Source organism: Hyla sarda, chromosome 1, assembly GCF_029499605.1.
Source record: "Hyla sarda isolate aHylSar1 chromosome 1, aHylSar1.hap1, whole genome shotgun sequence".
In the NCBI taxonomy this organism is placed as follows: Eukaryota; Metazoa; Chordata; class Amphibia; order Anura; family Hylidae; genus Hyla; species Hyla sarda.
The window spans coordinates 252,548,199-252,571,612 of record NC_079189.1 but is presented as its reverse complement, the minus strand read 5'-3'; the positions used below and the strand labels follow the sequence as shown (position 1 = coordinate 252,571,612).

At 44.4% G+C, this 23,414-nt stretch overlaps 1 protein-coding gene across 2 annotated transcripts in view; it reads right to left on the bottom strand.

The window, feature by feature from the left end:
* Positions 1-23,414, bottom strand: part of RANBP3 (RAN binding protein 3) — a 161,797-nt gene that overhangs the window by 126,992 nt on the left and 11,391 nt on the right. For both annotated transcript variants that reach the window (XM_056570817.1, XM_056570828.1), the window contains exon 2: positions 7,197-7,252. In XM_056570817.1, coding sequence (XP_056426792.1) covers positions 7,197-7,252 — 56 coding nt within the window. The remainder of the gene's footprint in view (positions 1-7,196; positions 7,253-23,414) is intronic.

Below are 23,414 nucleotides of genomic sequence, written 5' to 3'. Positions count from 1 at the left end.
TTTGTGACGTAGCGTCGACCTAGCTGACAGCCCCATAGGGAATAACAGGTAGACGCTACTCACAGAGCCCCAGGTAGCAACTTCCTGTGACAGCAAAGCAGCTAAACTGTGCAGGAAAGGTAATGGAGCACAATTAGTAAGTTGCATAACTTCTAATTTAATGACATTAGAGCACTACTTCATTAGCACTGCAGTTGTCCTTTAACTAGAAAAAGGCAAGAGTAAATCCCTGACCAGTCTCTTCTGGTGGAACTTTGTATAAGGAGCCCCTTCTCAATTATCAACTGGACTTCCTGATATAAAAGGCCAGCTGTTCAGCCAATCCTGAATAAGGCTGGGTTCACATCACGTTTTTACCAATACGGAACCGCATAAAACCTTGCACTCCTGTATCCTTGCCGTATGCCACCCGTATGTATTCATTTCAATGAGCCGGCCGGAGTGAAGTGCTGACTCCAGTCGGCTCATTCTTGCCCCGTATGCGGTTTTCCCACCGCACCTAAAACCGTAGTTGACCACAGTTTGCGGTGCAGTGGAAAACCGAATACGGGGCAAAAATGAGCAGACCGGAGTCAGCATTTCACTCCGCTCGGCTCATTGAAATGAATTACATACGGGCGGCATACGGCAAGGTTTAGCTCCCCCCCAACCGTATGCGGTCCCGTATTGGTAAAAACATGATGTGAACCCAGCCTTACACTATGTTCACAAGGTGTAATTTTGTGCTTCCACTCAGATTGCTTGCTGCCAAACTGGAAGCAAATATTTAGCAGATTATGAGCAGAAAGTGTGCTTAATTTATGCAGGACTTCTTGTCCTAAACACACAGATTCCGGCTGGAATGCAGAGTGCCAATCACTAATAGGACTCTGCTGCAAAATTCAGCAAAAACTATAGACTGGTTCAATGTTTTCACAAAATTCGGAATGGATTTCTGCAGCAGAATTTCCAAGCTGAATTTTTTGTCCTACTCCTGAATGAAAATTCTGCCGTGTGAACATAGCCTTATGAGGCAGATTGGAAAACTTTAGACTGCCTCAGTTTTAATGATGTTCAGAATCCAGCTGCTCCCAGATCTTTGTTACCAAGCTGGGAAAATGACAAAAAAATAAAAATAAACTAAACAGTCTCCCCTGGGGAAAGTCGCTCAGTGACGGAATGCGTGGGGTTCTCGCGTGACCCAGTCCTGATCTGCTGAACATCCACCTTTGTCCTTGTCTAAGTATCCTTTAGCATTAGCCTAACTGAGAATTTTTGCTATTGAAGGGCAATATAGGTGGTTGTGATATATTGTTTACCCTGAATATTGTATTGGATTTATTATATACAGGGATGTGGAAATCCTATCGCCCGATGCCCGGGACAAGTAGTTTTGGGCGCCGGGCAGGTGAATTGTTCATAGATTTAGCCCTGTATTGGGCTAGCAGGGACAGACAGACTTCCCCCTTATTTTTTCTTTAGTGCAGTCTGTCCTCCTTCACACACAGAAATCCTCCCCAGCCCCGTGCAGTGCGTCCTCTCTCCCCTCCTGCTCTGTGTTTTCCCTGTGCAAACTTGCAGCCTCCCCGTGGTAGATTAGGACCTGTGGAGACAGAGCAGGGGGAGGGGGATGGAGCTGTGTGTGGGGGAGGGGAGGAGCTGTGTTCATCCTCGCTCTCCCCCTGCATCTTGTGTAATGTAGAGCGGGGAGTGTGAAGCTCAGGTGAGGAGGCCGAGCATTCAGGCGGCGGGAAGGGTGGTTGTATATGTATGTAATGTATGGTGCAAGTGTGTGTGTGTGTATGATGTCTGTGTGTGTATGTAATGTATGATGGAGAGCAGCGGCGGGTGTATGCATGATGTGTGCATATGTATGGTGTATATGTATGGTTTGAGTGTGTGTATGATGTCTATCTGTGTGTGTTTGTATGTAATGTATGATGGGGGGCAGCGGCGGGTGTATGTATGATGTATGTATGTAATGTATAATATAGGGGGCAGTGGCCGGTGTATGTATATGTGTATGCATGTATGTTTTGTACAGGGGCGGACTGAAAGTGCTGCTGCCAGTTGTGCTAATTTTTTTTTATGTATTTTCAGTGGTTTCTGGCCACCCGCACTGAATTGCACCCCCAGAATCCCACCCCCTTCATACTCCCCCGGCGACCAAGAGCCCGACGGATGCACTCAAACACGCCCAAACAAAAAACAACAACTTCCAGCATGTTGCACCATAACCTAAACTGTAGAACTATAAAGTGCAACATGCTGGGAGTTGTAGTTTTGGTTCGGGTCAGCTGCAGAGCCATAGGCTGCATCAGGGCATGCTGGGAGTTGTAGTTACTAACTGCAATTCCCAGTATTCCTTGACACAGCCTATGGCTCTTCAGCTGACAAACCAAAACTACAACTCCCAGCATGTTACACAATAACCTTAACTGTACTACTATATAGTGCAACATGCTGCAACACCCACTGAACCATAGGCTGTATCAGGGCATGCTTGGAGTTGTAGTTATCTAGTAACTAAATGCAACTTCCAGCATTTTCTGACACAAATTAGAGTAAATAAAGTGCACCATATAAACTGGAGAAGCAGAACCCCCCCCCCCCTCCCCCGTAACACAGCGCTGTTCAGTGTTTTCCATTGTCTAAGTTGACAGCAGTGTCTAACGGGATCTTATATCCATCCCTGGTGGTCTAGTGGGGTGGATCAGACTATTTTGGTTGAAACTATTTCATCTACCTGGACAAGTGGATTTTCTTGAGGGACAAGTAGATCGTGTTCCGCTTTAGTCCCTTGGACAAGTAGTTTTTTAATTTCCACACCCCTGATATATATTGCGTATTCTTTACATATGCTTTTTTGTTTATGATCTATATTGGACGGGGTAATTTACCTGTGGGAGGGGGTCATGGCCCTTCCCCAGGGTTGTGCTAGGTTCTTTTGAGCTACAGTAACCCCCCGACATGCGATGGCCCAGACATATGATCAAATCGACATACAATGCTTTTATATGTCGGGGCCATCGCATTAACTGCTATCCGACAGCGCAAAATGCTTAAGCTGCTGTCGGATAGCAGTTTAAGCATCCCGGACAGGTTCACTTACCTATTCGTGCTGTTCCCGCTGCTCCGGGTCCACTTCGGGATCTTCCGGCGTCTTCTGTGTCTTCTCCAGAGTCCGGGCCTCGCTTTCTGGCGTCGTTATTACGTCGTTACGCACGCCGTGTCGGCGCAGCAGAGTAATAACGTCACCAGAAAGCGAGGCCCGGACCCTGGAGAAGATGTGGAAGACACCGGAGGACCCCAAAGAAGACGCCGGAGCAGCGGGACAGCATCGGGAGCCCCTGGGACAGCATCGGGAGCGGTGAGGATGCGGTCCGGAGCGGCGGGGACAGGTGAGTATAACTTCCTATACTTTACATTGCACGAACCCCTCAACATACGATGGATTCGACAAACGATGGGTCGTTTGGAACGAATTACCATCGTATGTTGAGTGACCACTGTATTTTAATTGATTTTATATGTCTGTGTATATGTGATATTGTGATGGTATGTGTCAATTAAAGAATTTTTGTATTTGGATTACATTATATTGGTGGTGTGCGCTCTTCTTTCTTCAGTGAAACTCTGGTTTAGTAGTTGGTACATGTAATTTTCACTGGAGCGCACCCTTTGATACAGATTTAGTGAGCCCTTCTTTCTACCAATATTCTACTTTATGGTAGTGGTAAATTTTTATCGATACTTGCATCATTTATTTGTGAAAAATTCCAAAATTTTATTTAAAAAATTGAAAATTTTGAATTTTTTCTAACTTTCAAACTCTCTGCTTGTGAGGAAAATGGATATTCCAACTAAATTTTATATTGATTCACAAATACAATAGGTCTACTTTGTGTTGACATCATAAAGTTTACATGTTTTTACTTTTTTGCATTAGAGGGCTTCAAAGTACAGCAGCAATTTTAAAAAGTTTCACTAAAATTTCAAAATATGAATTTTTTAGGGACCAGTTAAGTTTGAAGTGGATTTGAGGGGCCTTTCTGTGAGAAATACCCCATAAATGACCCCATTATAGAAACTACACCCCTCAAAAGGATTCAAAAACACATTCAGAAAGTTTGTTAACGATTTAGGTGTTTCACAAGAACAGCAGCAAAGTGGAGGAGAATAATCAAAATCTGCATTTTTACACTAACATGTTCTTGTAGCCCCATTTTTTTCCACATTAAAAGTGGTATTAGGTAAAAAAGCCCCTCAAAATTTGTAGCCCAATTTCTCTCGAGTATGGAAATACCTCATATGTTGACATACAGTGCTCTGTGGGCTCACAACATGACTCAAGAGGGAAAGAGCAACTGTGGAATTTTTTTTTAAACAAATTTTGCTGTCATGGTTTTTTGGGGCCATGTTGCATTTAGAAAGCCCCCATGGTGCCAGAACAGCAAAGACAAAACAAAAAAACAAAAAACAAACAAACACACATGGCATACTATTTTGGAAGCTACACCCCTCAAGGAACGTAACAAGAGGTACAGTGAGCCTTAACACCTCACACGTGTTTGACGACTTTGCGTTGAAGTTGGAAAATTAGATTTTTAACGCTAAAATTATGATGTTACCCCAAAGTTTTCTTTTTCACAAGGGTTAATTGGAGAAAATGGACCCCAAAATTTGAAGTCCAATTTTTCCCCAATTAAGAAAATGCCCCATATGTGAATGTTAAGTGCTCTGCTGGCGCACTACAGGTCTCAGAACAGGAGGAGCGCCATTGGTCTTTTGAAGAGAGAATTTTGCTGAAATTGAAGTCGGGGGCCATGTGCATTTTCAAACGTCCCATGGAGCCAGAACAGCAGAAATCCCCCTCATGTGACACCATTTTGTAAACTAGACCCCACCAGGAACATAAGGGTTACAGTGAGCACTTACACCTCACAGGTTTTTTGAACAGGGGGCTGAAAAAGTGAAAAATTAGAATACTAAATTGCTGGTATTAACCAAAAAATTTCGTTTCACAAGTAGTAAGAGGGAAAAAAAATCTCTACAAAATTTGTAGCCCAATTTATCCAGAATAAGGATATACCCCATACATGGCTGTAAAGCACTATACGGGTACAAAAAAATTATATGAAAAAAAAAATTTAAAAAAAAACCTAACTGTCCCTACCTAATCTACTGCTTTCTGTGCCAAGGGGCAACAGAAAGGGGGCATTTAATACTTTTTAGTGTATGAGGGGGGAGATGGCAGCACGGGGCTCCGTTCTGCACACCAGATCTCTGTAAAATGGTGGGCATAACGGAGCAGCGTGCTCCTGCACCCACCTCCCCCTACCCATACTGAAGTGATTGGCGAGGTCACTACGGCCACCCAACCACTGCTGTACTGGGGGGTGGCAACAGTGCAGCCCTCTGTACTGTATGGATGATGATTGGTGGTATATATTACACCACCGATCATCATCATTATGTATTCATTATGTATGTATCGTTAGTATTTACCGGTGATCTGCATTAGGGATCGACCGATATCGTTTTCTAGGGCCGATACCGATAATCGGTGGAGGTTAGGGAAGATAGCCGATAACTTATACCGATATTCCGGTATAAGTTATCGGCTATTTATCTCCCCTCGACACCGCTGCAAATCATTGATTTAAAGCGGGCGCTTTATATCAATGCACTGCAGTGGCTTTTGCGGTGCCATAGGCAGCCGCCACCACCCGCTTCTCTCCCCCTACCTGTCAGGGTGGTCTGGGCCATCCTTCCTTCCTGTAGTGTCCGGCAGCATTCCGGGTGGAGGGTAAACCGGTCCGGGCTGTCCTTCTCCGGGGGTCCTCTTCTCCACTCCGGGCAGGCTCCTGACGTCACGGTGTAGCGGCGTCTATGCAGCGTACTAGGCCGGAGCCTGCCCGGAGTGGAGAAGATGACCCCCGGAGAAGGACAGCCCGGAGCAGTTCACCCTCCACCCGGAATGCCGGCGGACACTACAGGATGGAAGGATGGATGGCCCGGACCACCCCCATTACGGGTAAGTAAAAAAATTTTTTATTGACTCGGAGGGTGGGGGAGGGGCCCGACCGGTATAGCGGTATGGGCAAAAATCCATACCGATATACCGCCCAGCACTACGGTGGGGGGTGCGACGCGGTGCGGTCGGGACATTATCGGCAAGGTAATTGCCGATACCGATAATGCACAAAATCGTGATTATCGGCCGATAATATCGGCCATACCGATAATCGGTCGATCCCTAATCTGCATCGATCGCTAGTATGTGGGGGGACCTCAGGACCCCCCTGGGCCAAATGCCAGGATACCTGCTGAATGATATCAGCAGGCATCCCTGTCCGGTCGCTGCCCGGCGAGTGGCAGGAAGAATGCAGGGCATACCCATACGCCATGAGTCCTTAAGGAAACGGGGGCATATGGATACGCCCTGCATCCTAAAGGGGTTAAATCAATTGGTGTCAGAAAGTTAAACAGATTTGTAAATAAAATATATTTTAAAATCTTAATCCTTCCAGTACTTAGCTGCTGTATACTACAGAGGAAGTTCTATTATTTTTGAATTTCTTTTCTGTCTGCCACAGTGCTCTCTGCTGACACCTCTGTCCATGTCAGGAACAATTTTCTATAGCAAACCTCTCCTGCTCTGGGACAGTTCCTGACATGAAAAAAGGTATCAACAGAGAGCACTGTGGTTAGACAGAAAATTTTCAAAAAGAAAAAACAAACAAAATTTGTTAAACTTTCTGGCACCAGTTTAAGAAAATAAAATAAATGTTTTCCAACGGAGAACCCTTTAAGCATGCACAAGCTTTGGTGGGGGTTGCCGCCAAAAACCAAGCCCCATCTGTCAATCACCAGAAGGGGAAGGGGTGTGTGTGTGTGTGTGCTGGGCATTGCAGTCCAAAGCACTTCAGTGCTATGGGAATGCCTCTAACACCTGCCACTAAAATAAAAACAGATCTTTGTTTTGGGCGGCCCACATACAACTTTTACAAAAAGTACAATTGATCTACTTGCCAAGTGACCATTTTAACAGTGTCAGAAGTTTAATAACCCAAATCCAGGTGACAGTTTCTCTTTAAAATATACATTCAGTATGACAATGCAGGAGAAGAGTAACCTAAAAACAGTAAAGGCTAAGTCAAGCCAATTAAAGCTAATGTCGGACACCAAATATTTACATTACTAATTTTGCTTACCTTCTGGCCTTTGTCCTTTTGAAACACAAATACGGGAGGTGCTATGGCTGGCTTGTCTGTAAGAAGTAAATACAAAATGTAGCTTTTAAAGCAGCAAAAAGCAAAATTACAATGCATCAAAAACTACAGCAAATACATGAACTGCTGTATAAAGAAATTCATGAGAACTGAACTTTAGAATGGCATGTTATTTCTCCATAATTTCCAACATACCACACATACAGAGAGTAAACCGCCTCTCATTCCTGTGATTCATACAGGCTTTCAAATATCAACAGGGATGTGGAATTCCCATCGCCTAACGTCCGGGACATGCAGTTCCAGACAGGTACATTTTTCAGGCCCTTAGCCACGCTTTAGGCAAGCAGGGCCGGACCCGAAAGCCCCCGACAAGCACGGCAAACATTTGGTATCGCTGCATGCATAATTGTACGAACTATTAAAATATAACATTATGTATACCGTACAGTAAATTAAAGTAAAATACCAAACCACAGAATTACAATGTTAACAATATCCCAGAAAAAAAAAAAAAAGTTTCCAAAATAGTATGCCATGTGGGTTATTTTTTTTGCTGTCCTGGCACCATAGAGGCTTCCTAAATGTGACATGCTCCCCAAAAACCATTTCAGAAAAACTCACTCTCCAAAATCCCATTATCTCTCCTTCCCTACCGAGCCCGCCGAACACTTGACACACACATGAGGTATTTCCTTACTCAAGAGAAATTGGGTTACAAATTTTTCTCCTTTTACCCCTTGTAAAAATTCAAAAACTGGGTCTACAAGAACATGCGAGTGTAAAAAATGAAGATTTTGAATTTTCTCCTTCACTTTGCTGCTATTCCTGTGAAACACCTAAAGGGTTAACACACTTACTGAATGTCATTTTGAATACTTTGAGGGGTGCAGTTTTTATAATGGGGTCTTTTATGGAGTATTTCTAATATGAAGGCCCTTCAAATCCACTTCAAACCTGAACTGGGCCCTGAAAAATTCTGATTCTGAAAATTGTGAAAAATTAGAAAAAATAGCTGCTGAACTTTGAAGCCCTCTGGTGTCTTCCAAAAGTAAAAACATGTCAACTTTATGATGAAAATATAAAGTTGACATATTGGGGGAGATTTATCAAAACCTGTGCAAAGGAAAAGTTGCCCAGTTCCCCATAGCAACCAATCAGATCAATTCTTTCATTTTGCAGAGGCCTTGTTAAAAATAAAAGAAGTGAGCTGATTGGTTGCTTTGGGCAACTTTTCCTCTGGAGAGGTTTTGATAAATCTCCCCCCATTGTATTTGTGAATCAAAATATAATTTATTTGGAATGTCTATTTTCCTTTCAATCAGAGTTTCAAAGTAATAAAAATGAAAAATGTTCAATTTTTTCATATTATTTTGGAATTTTTCACCAAGAAATGATGCAACTAGCGACACAATTTTACCATAAAGTAGAATATGTCACGAAAAAAGAATCTCGGAATCAGAATGAAAGGTAAAAGCATCTCAGAGTTATTAATGCTTAAAGTGACAGTGGTCAGATGTGCAAAAAATATTTATAAAGTTACATATGCGCAAAAGTAGTACCGATCAATACTACACATCACAACACAAAAATTTGCCCTTCTACAGCCACATATAAGGAAAAATGAGAAAGTAATAGGTTGTTCAAATGGAGTGATTTTTAACATAGTATGGGTGCATTCACCACTTTTTGGAACTGCAGAGCAGAATAGGTTTGCTATGGGGATTTGCTTCTACTCTGGACAGTTCCCGAGACAGGTGTTAGAGAGAACTTAGAAAAGAACAACTCAACTTCAGCAGCTCATAAGTACTGAAAGGATTAAGATTTTTTAATAGAAGTAATTTACAAATCTGTTTAACCCCTTAAGGACGGAGTTCATTTTCACCTCTAGGACGAAGCCCTTTTTTGCAAATCTGACCACTGTCACTTTAAACATTAATAACTCTGGAATGCTTTTAGTTATCATTCTGATTCTGAGATTGTTTTTTCGTGACATATTCTACTTTAACATAGTGGTAAATTTTTGTGGAAACTTGCATCCTTTCTTGGTGAAAAATCCCAAAATTTGCTGACATTTTTTTTTTTAATTTTGCATTTTTCTAACTTTGAAGCTCTCTGTTTGTAAGGAAAATGGATATTCCAAACAATTTTTTTTTTGGATTCACATATACAATATGTCTACTTTATGTTTGCATCATAAAATTAATGAGTTTTTACTTTTGGAAGACATCAGAGGGCTTCAAAGTTCAGCAGCAATTTTCCAATTTTTCACAAAATTTTCAAACTCGCAATTTTTCAGGGACCAATTCAGGTTTGAAGTGGATTTGAAGGGTCTTCATATTAGAAATACCCCATAAATGACCCCATTATAAAAACTGCACCCCCCCCCCCCCCAAAGTATTCAAAATGACATTCAGTAAGTGTTTTAACCCTTTAGGTGTTTCACAGGAATAGCAGCAAAGTGAAGGAGAAAATTCAAAATCTTCATTTTTTACACTCGCATGTTCTTGTAGACCCAATTTTTGAATTTTTACAAGGGGTAAAAGGAGAAAATGTATACTTATATTTGTAGCCCAATTTCTCTTGAGTAAGCACATACCTCATATGTCTATGTAAAGTGTTCGGCGGGAGCAGTAGAGGGCTCAGAAGGGAAGGAGCGACAAGGGGATTTTAGAGAGTACGTTTTTCTGAAATGGTTTTTGGGGGCATGTTGCATTTAGGAAGCCCCTATGGTGCCAGAACAGCAAAAAAATAAAAAATAAATTAAAAAAAAAACAAAAAAAAAACACATGGCATACCATTTTGGAAACTAGACCCCTTGAGGAACATAACAAGGAATAAAGTGAGCCTTAATACCCCACAGGTGTTTCACGACTTTTGCATATGTAAAAAAAAAAAATTAAAAAAACATTTCACTAAAATGTTGGTTTTCCCCCAAATTTCACATTTTTTAAAGGGTTAATAGCAGAAAAGACCCCCCAAAATTTATAACCCCATCTCTTCTGAGTATGGAGGTACACCATAAGTGGACCTGAAGTGCACTGCGGGCGAACTACAATGCTCAGAAGAGAAGACGTCATATTTGGCTTTTTGAGAGCAAATTTTGCTCGGGGGGCATGTCGCATTTAGGAAGCCCCTATGGTGCCAGAGCAGCAAAATAACCCCCACATGGCATACCATTTTGGAAACTAGACCCCTCACAGAATGTAATGAGGGGTACAGTGAGCTTTTACTCCAGCCCCCCCCCCCCCCCACTGGTGTCTGACAGATCTTTGGAACAGTGGGCTGTGCAAAATTTTTCATTTTCACGGACCACTGTTCCAAAGATCCGTCAGACACCTGTGGGGTGTAAATTCTCACTGCACCCCTTATTACATTCCGTGAGGGGTGTAGTTTCCAAAATGGGGTCACATGTGGGTGTTTTTTTTTTTTTGCATTTGTCAGAACCGCTGTAACAATCAGCCACCCCTGTGCAAATCACCTCAAATGTACATGGCGCACTCTCCCTTCTGGGCCTTGTTGTGCGCCCCCAGAGCACTTTGCACCCACATGTGGGGTATCTTCGTATTCGGGAGAAATTGCATTACAAACTTTGGGGGGCGTTTTTCCCTTTTACCTCTTGTGAAAATTAAAAGTATAGGGCAACACCAGCATGTTAGTGTAAAAATTATTTTTTTACACTAACATGCTGGTGTAGACCCCAACTGTTCCTTTTCATAAGGGGTAAAAGGAGAAAAAGCCCCCCAAAATTTGTTAGGCAATTTCTCCCGAGTACGGCGATACCCCATATGTGACCCTATTATGTTGCCTTGAAATACGACAGGGCTCCAAAGTGAGAGCGCCATGCGCATTTGAGGCCTGAATTGGGGACTTGCATAGGGGTGGACATAGGGGTATTCTATGCCAGCGATTCCCAAACAGGGTGCCTCCAGCTGTTGCTAAACTCCCAGCATGCCTGGACAGTCAATTGCTGTCCAGAAATGCTGGGAGTTTTTGTTTTGCAACAGCTGGAGGCTCCATCTTAGAAACACTGCCATACAATACGTTTTTCATTTTTATTGGGGAAGGGGGTGGTGGGGGGGCAGTGTACGTGTGTATATGTAGTGTTTTACTCTTTATTTTATGTTAGTGTAGTGTTTTTAGGTTACATTCACACTGGCGGCGGATTACACAGTCTCCCGCTAGGAGTTTCGAGCTGCGGCGAAAAATTTTCCGCAGCTCAAATTTGTAGCGGGGAACTCACTGTAATCTGCCGCCAGTGTGAATGTAGCCTGTACATTCACACGGGAAGGGGGTCAAAACTACAACTCCCAGCATGCACTGACAGACCATGCATGCTGGGAGTTGTAGTTTTGCAACAGCTGGAGGCACACTGGCTGGAAAACCTTGAGTTAGGTTCTATGACCTAACTCAGTATTTTCCAACCAGTGTGCCTCCAGCTGTTGCAAAACTACAACTCCCAGCATGTACTGATTGCGGAAGGGCATGCTGGGAGATGTAGTTATGCAATGGCTGGAGGCAGGCAAGTACAACTCCCAGCGTGCCAAGACAGCCTTATGCTGTTCCTGAATGCTGGGAGTTGTAGTTTTGCAAGATTTAGAGGGGTTCAAGTTGTAAATCACTGTCCAGTGGTCTCAAAACTGTGGCCCTCCAGATGTTGCAAAACTACAACTCGCAGCATGCCCAGACAGCAAACTTCTGTCTGGGCATGCTGAGAGTTGTAGTTTTGCAACATCTGGAGGGCTACAGTTTGAGACCACTTAGTGATCTACAACCTGAACCCCTCTAAATATTGCAAAACTACAAGTCCCAGCATGCCCACACAGCAAACAGCTGTCTGGGCATGCTGGGAGTTGTAGTTTTGCAACATCTGGAGGGCCACGGTTTAGAGACCACTGTAAACTGTGGCCCTCCGGATGTTGCTAGGCAACAACTCACCTAGCAGGACCCGGAAGTATTGCTGCCGCCGCCGCCGCACGTGGGGGGAGGATCGCGAACGGGGATCCGGGATCCAGGTAGGGACCTTCGGCGCCGACCTTCCCTGGACGGTTCCCCCGTTTTGCCCGGACACCGACAGGTGGGCAAAGCGGGGGAACCGAACTTTAACCCCCCCTCCCCCGGTCTGCTATCGGTCGGTCGCTCGGCCGACCAATAGCAGGGATAGGAGGGGTGGCACCCCTGCCACCAAACTCCTATCCCTTTAGGGGGATCGAGGGTGTCTCGGACACCCCCGATCCCTCTTATTTTCCGGGTCACCGGGACACGAGTGACCCGTATGACCCGGAATCGCGCAGATCGCAGGTCTGAATTGACCTGCGATTTGCGTGCATCGCTGTCATGGGGGGGGGTCTCAGGACCCCCCTCGGCGATGTGCCGGGATGCTTGCTGTTAGATAACAGCAGTCATCCCGGTCCGATCAGCGCTACCGGTGACGTGGCGCTCCCGGAACCCCGCGACGTACATGTACGTCGCCGCGCGCCAAGTGACACTTCGCGGCGCCGTACATGTACGTCGCTCGTCGTGAAGGGGTTAAAGGGGTAGCCCAGTGCTGAAAAACGTATCCCCTATCCTAAGGATAGGGGATAAGTTTCAGATTGCGGGGGGTCCGAGCACTGGGGCCCGGCACGAGGCCACGGCACAAAGCGGCGGCTGACACGCCCCCCTCAATACATCGCTATGGCAGAGCTGGAGCTTGCCGAAGGCAACGCTCCGGCTCTGCCATAGAGTTGTATTGAGGGGCCATCTCAGTCGCCGCTTAGTGCGGTGGTCAACACGCCCCCTTCCCTCGGGCTGCCGGGGCCCCGTACAGGAGATCGCGGGGTGCCCCAGCAGTCGGAGCCCCCGTGATCTGAAACTTATCCCCTATCCTTAGGATAGGGGGATAAGAATTTCAGCACTGGAGTACCCCTTTAACTTTCTGGAGCCATTTGATATGTAAAAACATTTTTTTTCCTGGATAACCCCTTAAGGCCTTGTGGCATCCTAATGGTTTAGTAATTTTCTATAGATGTCGACTCTTGCTGGTGCAAGGATTTTTACCGTCCTACACAAAACCTTGGTCTAAAAACCATATTTGTGTGCAGTGTGAACATGGCCTTAGGCTGTAGGGATATCCAGATACCATTTTTTTTTTTTTTTTTTTTTTAATTTTAAGACAGTAGGATTGTTTTTTAATTTTTTTTTTTTTTTAAAGTACTTGCCGATACCAAATACCAATACTTTTTTCAATGTCATGTGACTTTTTTCCTTTAAAACGGGAAAAAGCTTTTTTTTCTATTTTTTGTTTTTATAAGAGAAAGGGCTTTTTTTAATTAAAGATATATTTTTATTTAAACTTTTTTGAAAAAGGGATGATTACAATTTTGTTGGGAAGGGGTTAATTCACGTTTGTTATTTTTTTGCACATTTTTCTTCTCTTTTTTGTCTCCATAGGGAACCATTACATGCAATCTGTAGATTGCATACTGATCAATGCTATGCCATAGCATTGATCAGTGTTAGCGGCGCTCCTCTACTAATGTCTGCAGTAAAGGAGCAACGATTGGACGCACAGAGCAGGGTAAGGGACCTGCGGCGTCCTCTCGCCTGATCGGGACACCACAATTTCACCATGGTGATCCCGATCAGCATCCCTGAGCTACCGGCAGTAAAACTTTTAGACGCTGCGATCAAGGTTGAGGCTAATGCGGGTTCCGGCTATGACGTGCACTCAGCTGCTGAGCTCACTGCATAGCTCGGGAGTGGAGAGTGCATGCAGCTTACCGCACCTCCGTGATACCTGCCGGCAGATATCGGATCAGGTATCGAGGACTTTCGCACAAGTACTCGTTCAAATGTCCAGTATCTGTCCAGAAACCAGTATATCCCTATGAGGCTGTGTCCCTATTTATTTATGAACAGTACCACTATACTGTGACTCAATAAACACTGCCATACCATGACTGAATAACCCCACCATACCAGAACTGAACATTACCGCTATCACTGAATAAGACCACCATCCCAGAACTGAACAGTACCACCACACCTTGACTGAATAACAACGCCATACAAGAACTGAACAATACCACCATATCAGAAGTGAACAATACCACCACATCGTGATTGAATAACACCGCCATACAAGAACTGAACAATACTGCTATGACTTAATGAGACCGCCATACCAGAAGTGAACAATACCACCACACCATGACTGAATAACACAGCCATACCAGAACTAAATACCTCCATGCCATGACTGAGTAAAAGTCATTAATAGGTTATAAGTCAATATTAAGACTGTACTGTGACCGAATAGAGTTATCGCATGACATAAGAAGCGTATCATCCACTGCAGACTGGACAAACAGGGATGTGGAAATCCTATCGCCCGACGCCCGGGACATGTAGTTCCAGGCGCTGGGCAGGTGAATTTTTCTTTGATTCAGCCTTGTATCGGGTAAGCAGGGCCGGACCGCCTCCCTCCGACCCCCCCCCCTCCTATTTTTAAATGCCGGTGTGAGGTGCAGGAGCGGATGCAGACTTGCATGGGACGCAACCCTGCAACTCACACCGGCGCTCAGGGTGTACAGAGCGTGCTCCTGACTCGAACTCACTCCATACTCTGCGGCCCCCAGCTGATTTCAGTAGCCAGGGGCCGCCTCTAATAGCTCGTCATGCGGCGATAGCCGCGGTCGGATGTTAACCCTTTAGGTCACCGCTGTCAAAGTTCACAGCGGCGTGAAAGGGATCTTTTAACCATCCCTGGCGGTCTAGTGGGGTGGATCGCCTAAACCCCCCGGCAGCGCGATCAGATTGTGTTCCGCTTTAGTCCCTTGGACTAGTAGTTTTTTTTCTTTTTATGTTCAGTGATCTGTAGTTTATTTGTACCTTTTTGGGGTAGATAGGACTTAACGCCTTATGTTTGGTGGGATGGGATGTGCCCAAAAAAAAAAAAATTCTGACACTGGGTGTTTTGTTTCAAGTACAGTGTTCCCCATGTGGGATCAATGATTTTTTTATTCTAATAGACTGAACATTCACATGTGTGGCTATACCAAATATGTTCTTTTATTTTTGCAGTTTGGAATTTGCATTTAAAAATTGGAAAAAAAGGGAGACATGATCATTTCTATGGGACTAAAGACTTCACTTTTTTTATTTACACTATTTTGTACAAGCCATTCTGCACAGTAAGGGTACGTTTACACAAGCATTTTTTGCTGCAGATTTTCCAGCTGTGGCAAAACTACAACTCTCAGCATGCACTCAGACAGACCTTTCATCCTGGGATTTGTAGTTTTGCCACAGCCGAGGCACACTGGTGGGGAAACAGAGTTAGGTAACAGACTTACTCAGTGTTTCTCCACCAGCGTGCCTTCAGCTGTTGCAAAACTACAACTCCCAGCATGCACTGAGCCAAAGAGCATGTTGGGAGTTGTAGTTATTCAACAGCTGGCGGCACACCACTACAACTCACTGGATTGCCGTATCATGCCAGCCACTGCTCCCACCGTTCCCCTACTCTGAACTTTAACACTGTCCCCGATCTTCAACTGGTCGGTTTCTCCTGACTGACCAATCGCAGATATAGGAGGGGGTGGTGCCCCTGCTACCTCACTCCTATCCTTCAATGTGATCGGTGCTATCTCGGACAGCACCAATCACCCTTAATTTCCGGGCCATCGGGACACCAGAAAAAAAGCGATCACCGCGATTACCGTACTAGGGGGTGGGGGTTTGTTACCCCCCCCCCCAGGCAACAGGCCGCGATGGCTGCTGATCAATATCAGCAGTCATCCTTGTCCAATCACAGCCTTACAAAAATTATATCTAATTTTTTGGTTGTGCCATAAATTTTATAGTATAGTGATTTATATCATTACAAAGGACAATTGGTCACGCAAAAAAATAAGCCCTCATATAGGTCTGTGGATGGAAATATATAAAAAAAAAATTATGATTTTTAAAGTAAAAACGCATTACATATGCTAAACTCATTATCCTCAACCACCCCAGGGGATGTTTTGCCCCCAGGGATGGTGAAGATATGAAGTTATAATGTCCTCCCTGCCGCCCAGCAAGTAGCCCCCTAGGCAAGGACTTCTACTTACCAGCACCCGTCGATCCGGCCATGGTCCCGTCCCCTTGATTTTGACTGACAGGGAGAATAGCAATTACGCAAGCCTTCAATCAACACAAGGGGACAGGACCATGGCCGAAGCGACGGGTGCTGGTAACAGGGGTGTGGAAATCCTATCGCCCGACGCCCGGGACAAGTAGTTTTGGGCGCCGAGCCGGTGAATTGTTCATAGATTTAGCCCTGTATCGGGTTAGCAGGGACAGACCGACTTCCCCCTTATTTTTCTTTAATGCCGGTGTGAGGCGCAGGAGCGGATGGAAGTCTGCACCTCACACCGGCACTCAGAGTGTATGGAGGGGGCGGCGGCCTCCAGCTGACCGCAGAGCACCCTCATCTCCCCTCCCGGAGGATGGAGGACGGAGCTCAGAAGACAGAGCAGGGTGAGAGAAAGGACCAGCACAGCTCGGTACACAGCTCCATCCCCCACACACAGCTCTATCCCTCCCCCTCCCCCTGCTCTGTCTCCCCAGGACCTAATCCACCACAGGGAGGTTGCTAGTTTGCACGGGGGAGGACGGAAATCTCACCTCACACCGGCGGTGACTACAGCTCTGATGACCACTCATGGCCGGCTCAGGTGAGGAGGCCGAGAATACAGGCGGCGGCAGGAAGTGTGGTTGTATATGTATGGTGTGAGTGTATGTAATGTATGATGGGGGGGGGGGGGGGGGGGGGAGCAGCGGCAGGTGTATGTATGATGTGTGTATATATGGTGTATATCAGTGTTTCCCAACCAGGGTGCCTCCAGCTGTTGCAAAACTACAACTCCCAGCATGCCCTGGGCATGCTGGGAGTTGTAGTTTTGCAACAGCTGGAGGCACCCTGGTTGGGAAACACTGGTGTATATGTATGGTGTGAGTGTATGTGTTATGCGTGTATGATGTCTGTCTGTGTGTGTGTGATGTGTATGTAATGTGTGATGTGTGTATGATGTCTGTGTGTGATGTGTATGTAATGGATAAAGTGTGATGTGTGTATGTATGTAATGTATGATGTCTGTGTGTGATGTGTATGTAATGTATGATGTCTGTGTGTGATGTGTATGTAATGGATAATGTGTGTAGGATGTCTGTCTGTGTGTGATGTGTATGTAATGTATAATGTGTATGTAATGTATAATGTGTGTATGATGTCTGTCTGTGTGTGTGTGATGTGTATGTAATGTATGTGTGTATGATGTCTGCCTGTGTGTGATGTGTATGTAATGTATAATGTGTATGTAATGTATAATGTGTGTACGATGTCAGTCTGTGTGTGATGTGTATGTAATGTATGTGTGTATGATGTCTGCCTGTGTGTGATGTGTATGTAATGTATAATGTGTATGTAATGTATAATGTGTGTACGATGTCAGTCTGTGTGTGATGTGTATGTAATGTATGTGTGTACGATGTCAGTCTGTGTGTGATGTGTATGTAATGTATAATGTGTATGTAATGTATAATGTGTGTATGATGTCTGTCTGTGTGTGTGTGATGTGTATGTAATGTATGTGTGTATGATGTCTGCCTGTGTGTGATGTGTATGTAATGTATAATGTGTATGTAATGTATAATGTGTGTACGATGTCAGTCTGTGTGTGATGTGTATGTAATGTATGTGTGTATGATGTCTGCCTGTGTGTGATGTGTATGTAATGTATAATGTGTATGTAATGTATAATGTGTGTACGATGTCAGTCTGTGTGTGATGTGTATGTAATGTATGTGTGTACGATGTCAGTCTGTGTGTGATGTGTATGTAATGTATAATGTGTGTATGTATGTAATGTATGATGTGTGGGGGGGCAGCGGAGGGGGTATGTATGATGTGTGTTTATGTATGGTGTGAGTGTATGTGTACATGTAATGTATGATGTGGGGGGGCAGTGGCGGGGGTGTGTGTATGTATGATATGGGGGCAGTGGCTGGTGCATGTATATGTGTATGCATGAATGTTTTGTATAGCAGCAGACTGTCACATTGGGCATTAGGGCAGTTGTGCCATCTAATTTTATTTATTTTTAGTGGCACCCGCACTAAAATGCACCCCCAGAATCCCCCCCTTCATACTCACCCGCCAACCAAGAGTCCCACGGATGCACACAAACACGCCCGAACCAAAACTACAACTCCCAGCATGTTACACCATATCCTAAACTGTAGAACTATAAAGTGCAACATGCTGGGAGTTGTAGTTTTGGTTTGGGTCAGCTGCAGAGCCATAGGCTGCATCAGGGCATGCTGGGAGTTGTTGTTACTAACTGCAATTCCCAGTATTCCTTGACACAGCCTATGGCTCTGCAGCTGACACGGAACAAAATTACAACTCCCAGCATGTTACACAATAACCTTAACTGTACTACTATACAGTGCAACATGCTGCAACACCCACATGACCATAGGCTGTATCAGGTCATGCTGGGAGTTGTTGTTACTAACTGCAATTCCCAGTATTCCTTGACAGCCTATGGCTCTGCAGCTGACACAAACCAAAACTACAACTCCCAGCATGTTACACAATAACCTTAACTGTACTACTATACAGTACAACATGCTGCAACATCCACAGAACCATAGACTATCAGGGCATGCTGGGAGTTGTAGTTATCTAGTAACTAAATGCAACTTCCAGCATTTTCTGACACAAAATGCACCACATAAACTGGAGAAGCAGAACACCCCCCAGTAACACATAAGTCCCTATTGAGACTGAAAAATAGTGATTAAAATATTTTAAAAAGGGGCGTATATATGAATAAGCCCCTTTCCTAATAAAAGTTTCCAATTTTCTTTAAATAAAAATAATGTACAAAAATAAACCTAAGTGGTATCGCTGCATGTGGAAATGTCCAGACTATTAAAATATGATGTTAATTAAACCGTACGGTGAACAGTGTAAATGTAAAAAATGGTCCAGAATTGCTAATTTTTGGTCACTTCATATTAGAAATTTTTTATAAGGTGATCAAAAAGTTACATCTAGACTTTTCTGTGGTTGCCTCGGGTATAAGAGGAGCTATAGCTCTCCCGCCGCTAATATCCTGGCATGCTGCGATCGCCTATTAACCATTAGATCACCGCTGTCAGCAGTGTCTAAAGGGATCTTATATCCATCCCTGGTGGTCTAGTGGGGGGGGGAATCGTACTATTTTGGTTGAAATTATTTCATCTACCAGGACAAGTGGATTTTCTTGAGGGACAAGTAGATTGTGTTCCGCTTTAGTCCCTTGGACAAGTAGTTTTTTTTTTATTTTTTTATTTCCACACCCCTGTGGTAAGCAGAAGTCCCCGCCCAAGGGACTACTTGCGGGGTGGCTGGCGGGAACTTTATAACCAAATAGCTTCACCATCCCTGGTGGCAAAAACGTCCCCCTGGGATGGTGAGGATTAGAGAGGAGCGAACTTACCTGGATTCGATTCGTCACAAACTTCTCGGCTCGGCAGTTGCTGACTTTAGCCTGTATAGATTAATTAGTTCAGCTTTCAGGTGCTCATGAGCACCTGAAAGCTGAACTAATCTATCTATGCAGGCTTAAGTCAGTAACTGCCGAGACGAGAAGTTCGTGACGAATCGAATCCAGGTAAGTTCGCTCATCTCTAGTGCATATATAAATCCATTGCCAAGCATTTATATATGCTAAAATCTGCTGACCGGTTCCCTTTAAAAGGCGAGGAGGAGAAAAAATAAATAAAATAACTGGTTGTGTCCTTAAACTAAACCTGTCACCAAATAAACTTTTCTAAACTAACTCAGGCTATGTTCCCTAACTACTCCTAACACTCCCCCATCCTTAGAAAAAATTTCAGAGCGTTTAAAAGCTCTGTATCTTACAGTTCTTCTTGCTCACATAGTGCAATCTCCCAGTAGGGGAAAGTGGGCGTTTCCCAGCAAGCATTACTTCATTGAAGCCTGCTGGGGAACCACTTCCACCCTCACATGGTTGCAGTGCTGTGACGAATAGAAAACCTCAGGCTCTGTGCCGCAGCTTTCAGTCTGTATCTTTCAGTGAGGCTCTTTGCCGCTGTCAATCAAGCTCAGTACAGAGAAACACTTCCTGAGTTTGGTCTTCTGCAGCAGGAGACCAAAATTTAGACTTTGACCAGACAATGTGTTCTGGCCACCAGGGGCCTCCCTTCTTGGCCAGAAGTATACAGCAAAAAAACTTTGTTTTTTTAACCCGTTAACAACCATGGAAGTCTATGTTCGTCCATGAGCCATTAACGGGGTATGATGCGGGCTCCCAACTCACTGTGGAGGTAGCCGGAGGGCTTACTTCATGTACTGTGCTGTCTCCAGCACTCAGAATGATAAAGCTTGGCAGAACCAGGCTTTATCAATTGAGCACAGAGCACACAGATCAATGTGGTTTTAACCTCTTAAGGACTGAGCCTTTTTTTGCAATTTTGAGCACTGTCACTTTATGCATTAACCCCTTAAGGACCAAGCCCATTTTGGACTTAAGGACCAGAGCATTTTTTTGCACATCTGACCACTGTCACTTTATAATATTATAAACATTAATATAACATTAATAACTCTGGAATGCTTTTAGTTATTCTGATTCCAAGATTGTTTTTTTCGTGACATATTCTACTTTAACATAGTGGTAAATTTTTGTGGTAACTTGCATCCTTTCCTTATGAAAAATCCTAAAATTTGATGAAAAATTAGAAAATTTTGCATTTTTCTAACTTTGAAGCTCTCTGCTTGTAAGGAAAATGTATATTACAAATAAAAAAAAAATTTTATTCACATATACAATATGTCTACTTTATGTTTCCATCATAAAATTGACGAGTTTTTACTTTTGGAAGACACCAGAGGGCTTCAAAGTTCAGCAGCAATTTTCCACAAAATTTTCAAACTCACTATTTTTCAGGGATCAGTTCAGGTTTGAAGTGGATTTGAAGGGCCTTCATATTAGAAATACCCCACAAAAGACCCCATTATAAAAACTGCACCCCCCAAATTATTCAAAATGACATTCAGTCATCATTTTAACTAGGGATGTAAGAAAAAATCGATTCTCGCGATAATCGCGATTTTTCATTTGCCGATACAGAATCGATTCAAAATATTTTTGAATCGATTCTTTTAGGGATGTGGAATTTTTAATAAAACGCACTTTTCTTACCTGCCAACGAGCCCGCGGAGCTCCGGTACAGTCCGGTACAGGTGTTGGGTCCCCGGGCTGTATTCTTCTTACTTCCTGTTAGTCCGGCACGTCACATGGAGCTTCAGCCTATCACTGGCCGCAGCGATGTCCCGCCTCCGCTGGTGATAGGCTGAAGCTCCATGTGACGTGCCGGACTAACAGGAAGTAAGAAGAATACAGCCCGGGGACCGAACACCTCTACCGGAGTGTACCGGAGCTCCGCGGGCTCGTTGGCAGGTAAGAGAAAGTGCGTTTTATTTTATTTTGCAGCCCGGACGGGATAACATGAGAAAAGTGAGCACCGGAGTACTAGATCGCCGCTGTCAAAGCTGACAGCGGCGTCTATTGGGATCTATGAATGCTCCCAGGTGGGCGATATATCGCGATGTATCGTCACCTAGACGGTATCGCGATATATCGAATCGCCACACTGGTATCGCGATTCGAATCGAATCGCCAAATTCTTGGCGATTCACACCCCTAATTTTAACCCTTTAGGTGTTTCACAGGAATAGAAGCAAAGTGAAGGAGAAAATTCACAATCTTCATTTTTTACACTCGCATGTTCTTGTAGACCCAATTTTTGAATTTTTACAAGGGGTAAAAGGCGAAAATGTATACTTATATTTGTAGCCCAATTTCTCTTGAGTAAGCACATACCTCATATGTCTATGTAAAGTGTTAGGCGGGCACAGTAGAGGGCTCAGAAGCGAAGGAGCGACAAGGGGATTTTAGAGAGTACGTTTTTCTGAAATGGTTTTTGGGGGGCATGTTGCATTTAAGAAGCCCCTATGGTGCCAGAACAGCAAAAAAAAAAACACATGGCATACTATTTTGGAAACTAGACCCCTTGAGGAACGCAACAAGGGGTACAGTGAGCATTTGCCCCCACTGGTGTCTGACAGATTTTTGGAACAGTGGGCTGTACAAGTTTTCATTTTCACGGACCACTGTTCCAAAGAGCCGTCAGACACCTGTGGGGGGTAAACTCTCACTGCACCCCTCATTACATTCCGTGAGGGGTGTCGTTTCCGAAATGGGGTCACGTTTTTTTTTTTGCGTTTGTCAAAACCGCTGTAACAATAAGCCACCTCTGTGCAAATCACCTCAAATGTACATGGTGCACTCTCCCTTCTGGGCCTTGTTGTGCACCCCCAGAGCACTTTGCTCCCACATATGGGGTATCTCCGTAGTCGGGAGAAATTGAGTTACAAATTTTGGGGGGCTTTTTTCCCCCTTTTACCTCTTGTGAAAATGTAAAGTATAGGGCAACATCAGCATGTTAGTGTAAAAAACTTAAAAATTTTTACACTAACATTCTGGTGCAGACCCCAACATTTCCTTTTCATGAAGGGTTAAAGAAGAAAAAGCCCCCCAAACCTTGTAACGCAATTTCTCCCGAGTACGGCGATACCCCATATGTGGCCCTAAACTGTTGCCCTGAAATACGACAGGGCAAGAGCGCCATGTGCATTTGAGGCCTAAATTAGGGATTTGCATAGGGGTGGACATAGGGGTATTCTACGCCAGTGATTCCCAAACAGGGTGCCTCCCGCTGTTGCAAAACTCCCAGCATGCGGCTGTCCGGCAATACTGGGAGTTGTTTTTCAACAGCTGGAGGCTCTGCTTTGGAAACAGTGGTGTACCGGACGTTCTTATTGGGGGAGGGGGGCTGTGTAGGGGTATGTGTATATGTAGTGTTTTTAACTTTTTATTTTATTTTGTGTTGGTGTAGTGTAGTGTAGTGTTTTTAGGGTACAGTCACATGGGCGGGGGATTACAGCGAGTTTCCCAGTGCAAAATTTGCTGCATCTCAAACTTGCAGCGAGAAACCCACTGTAAAACCCTCGCCCATGTGAATGTACCCTGTACATTCACTGGGGGGGGGGTGCACCAGCTGTTGCAAAACTACAACTCCCAGCATGCCCAGACAGCCAAA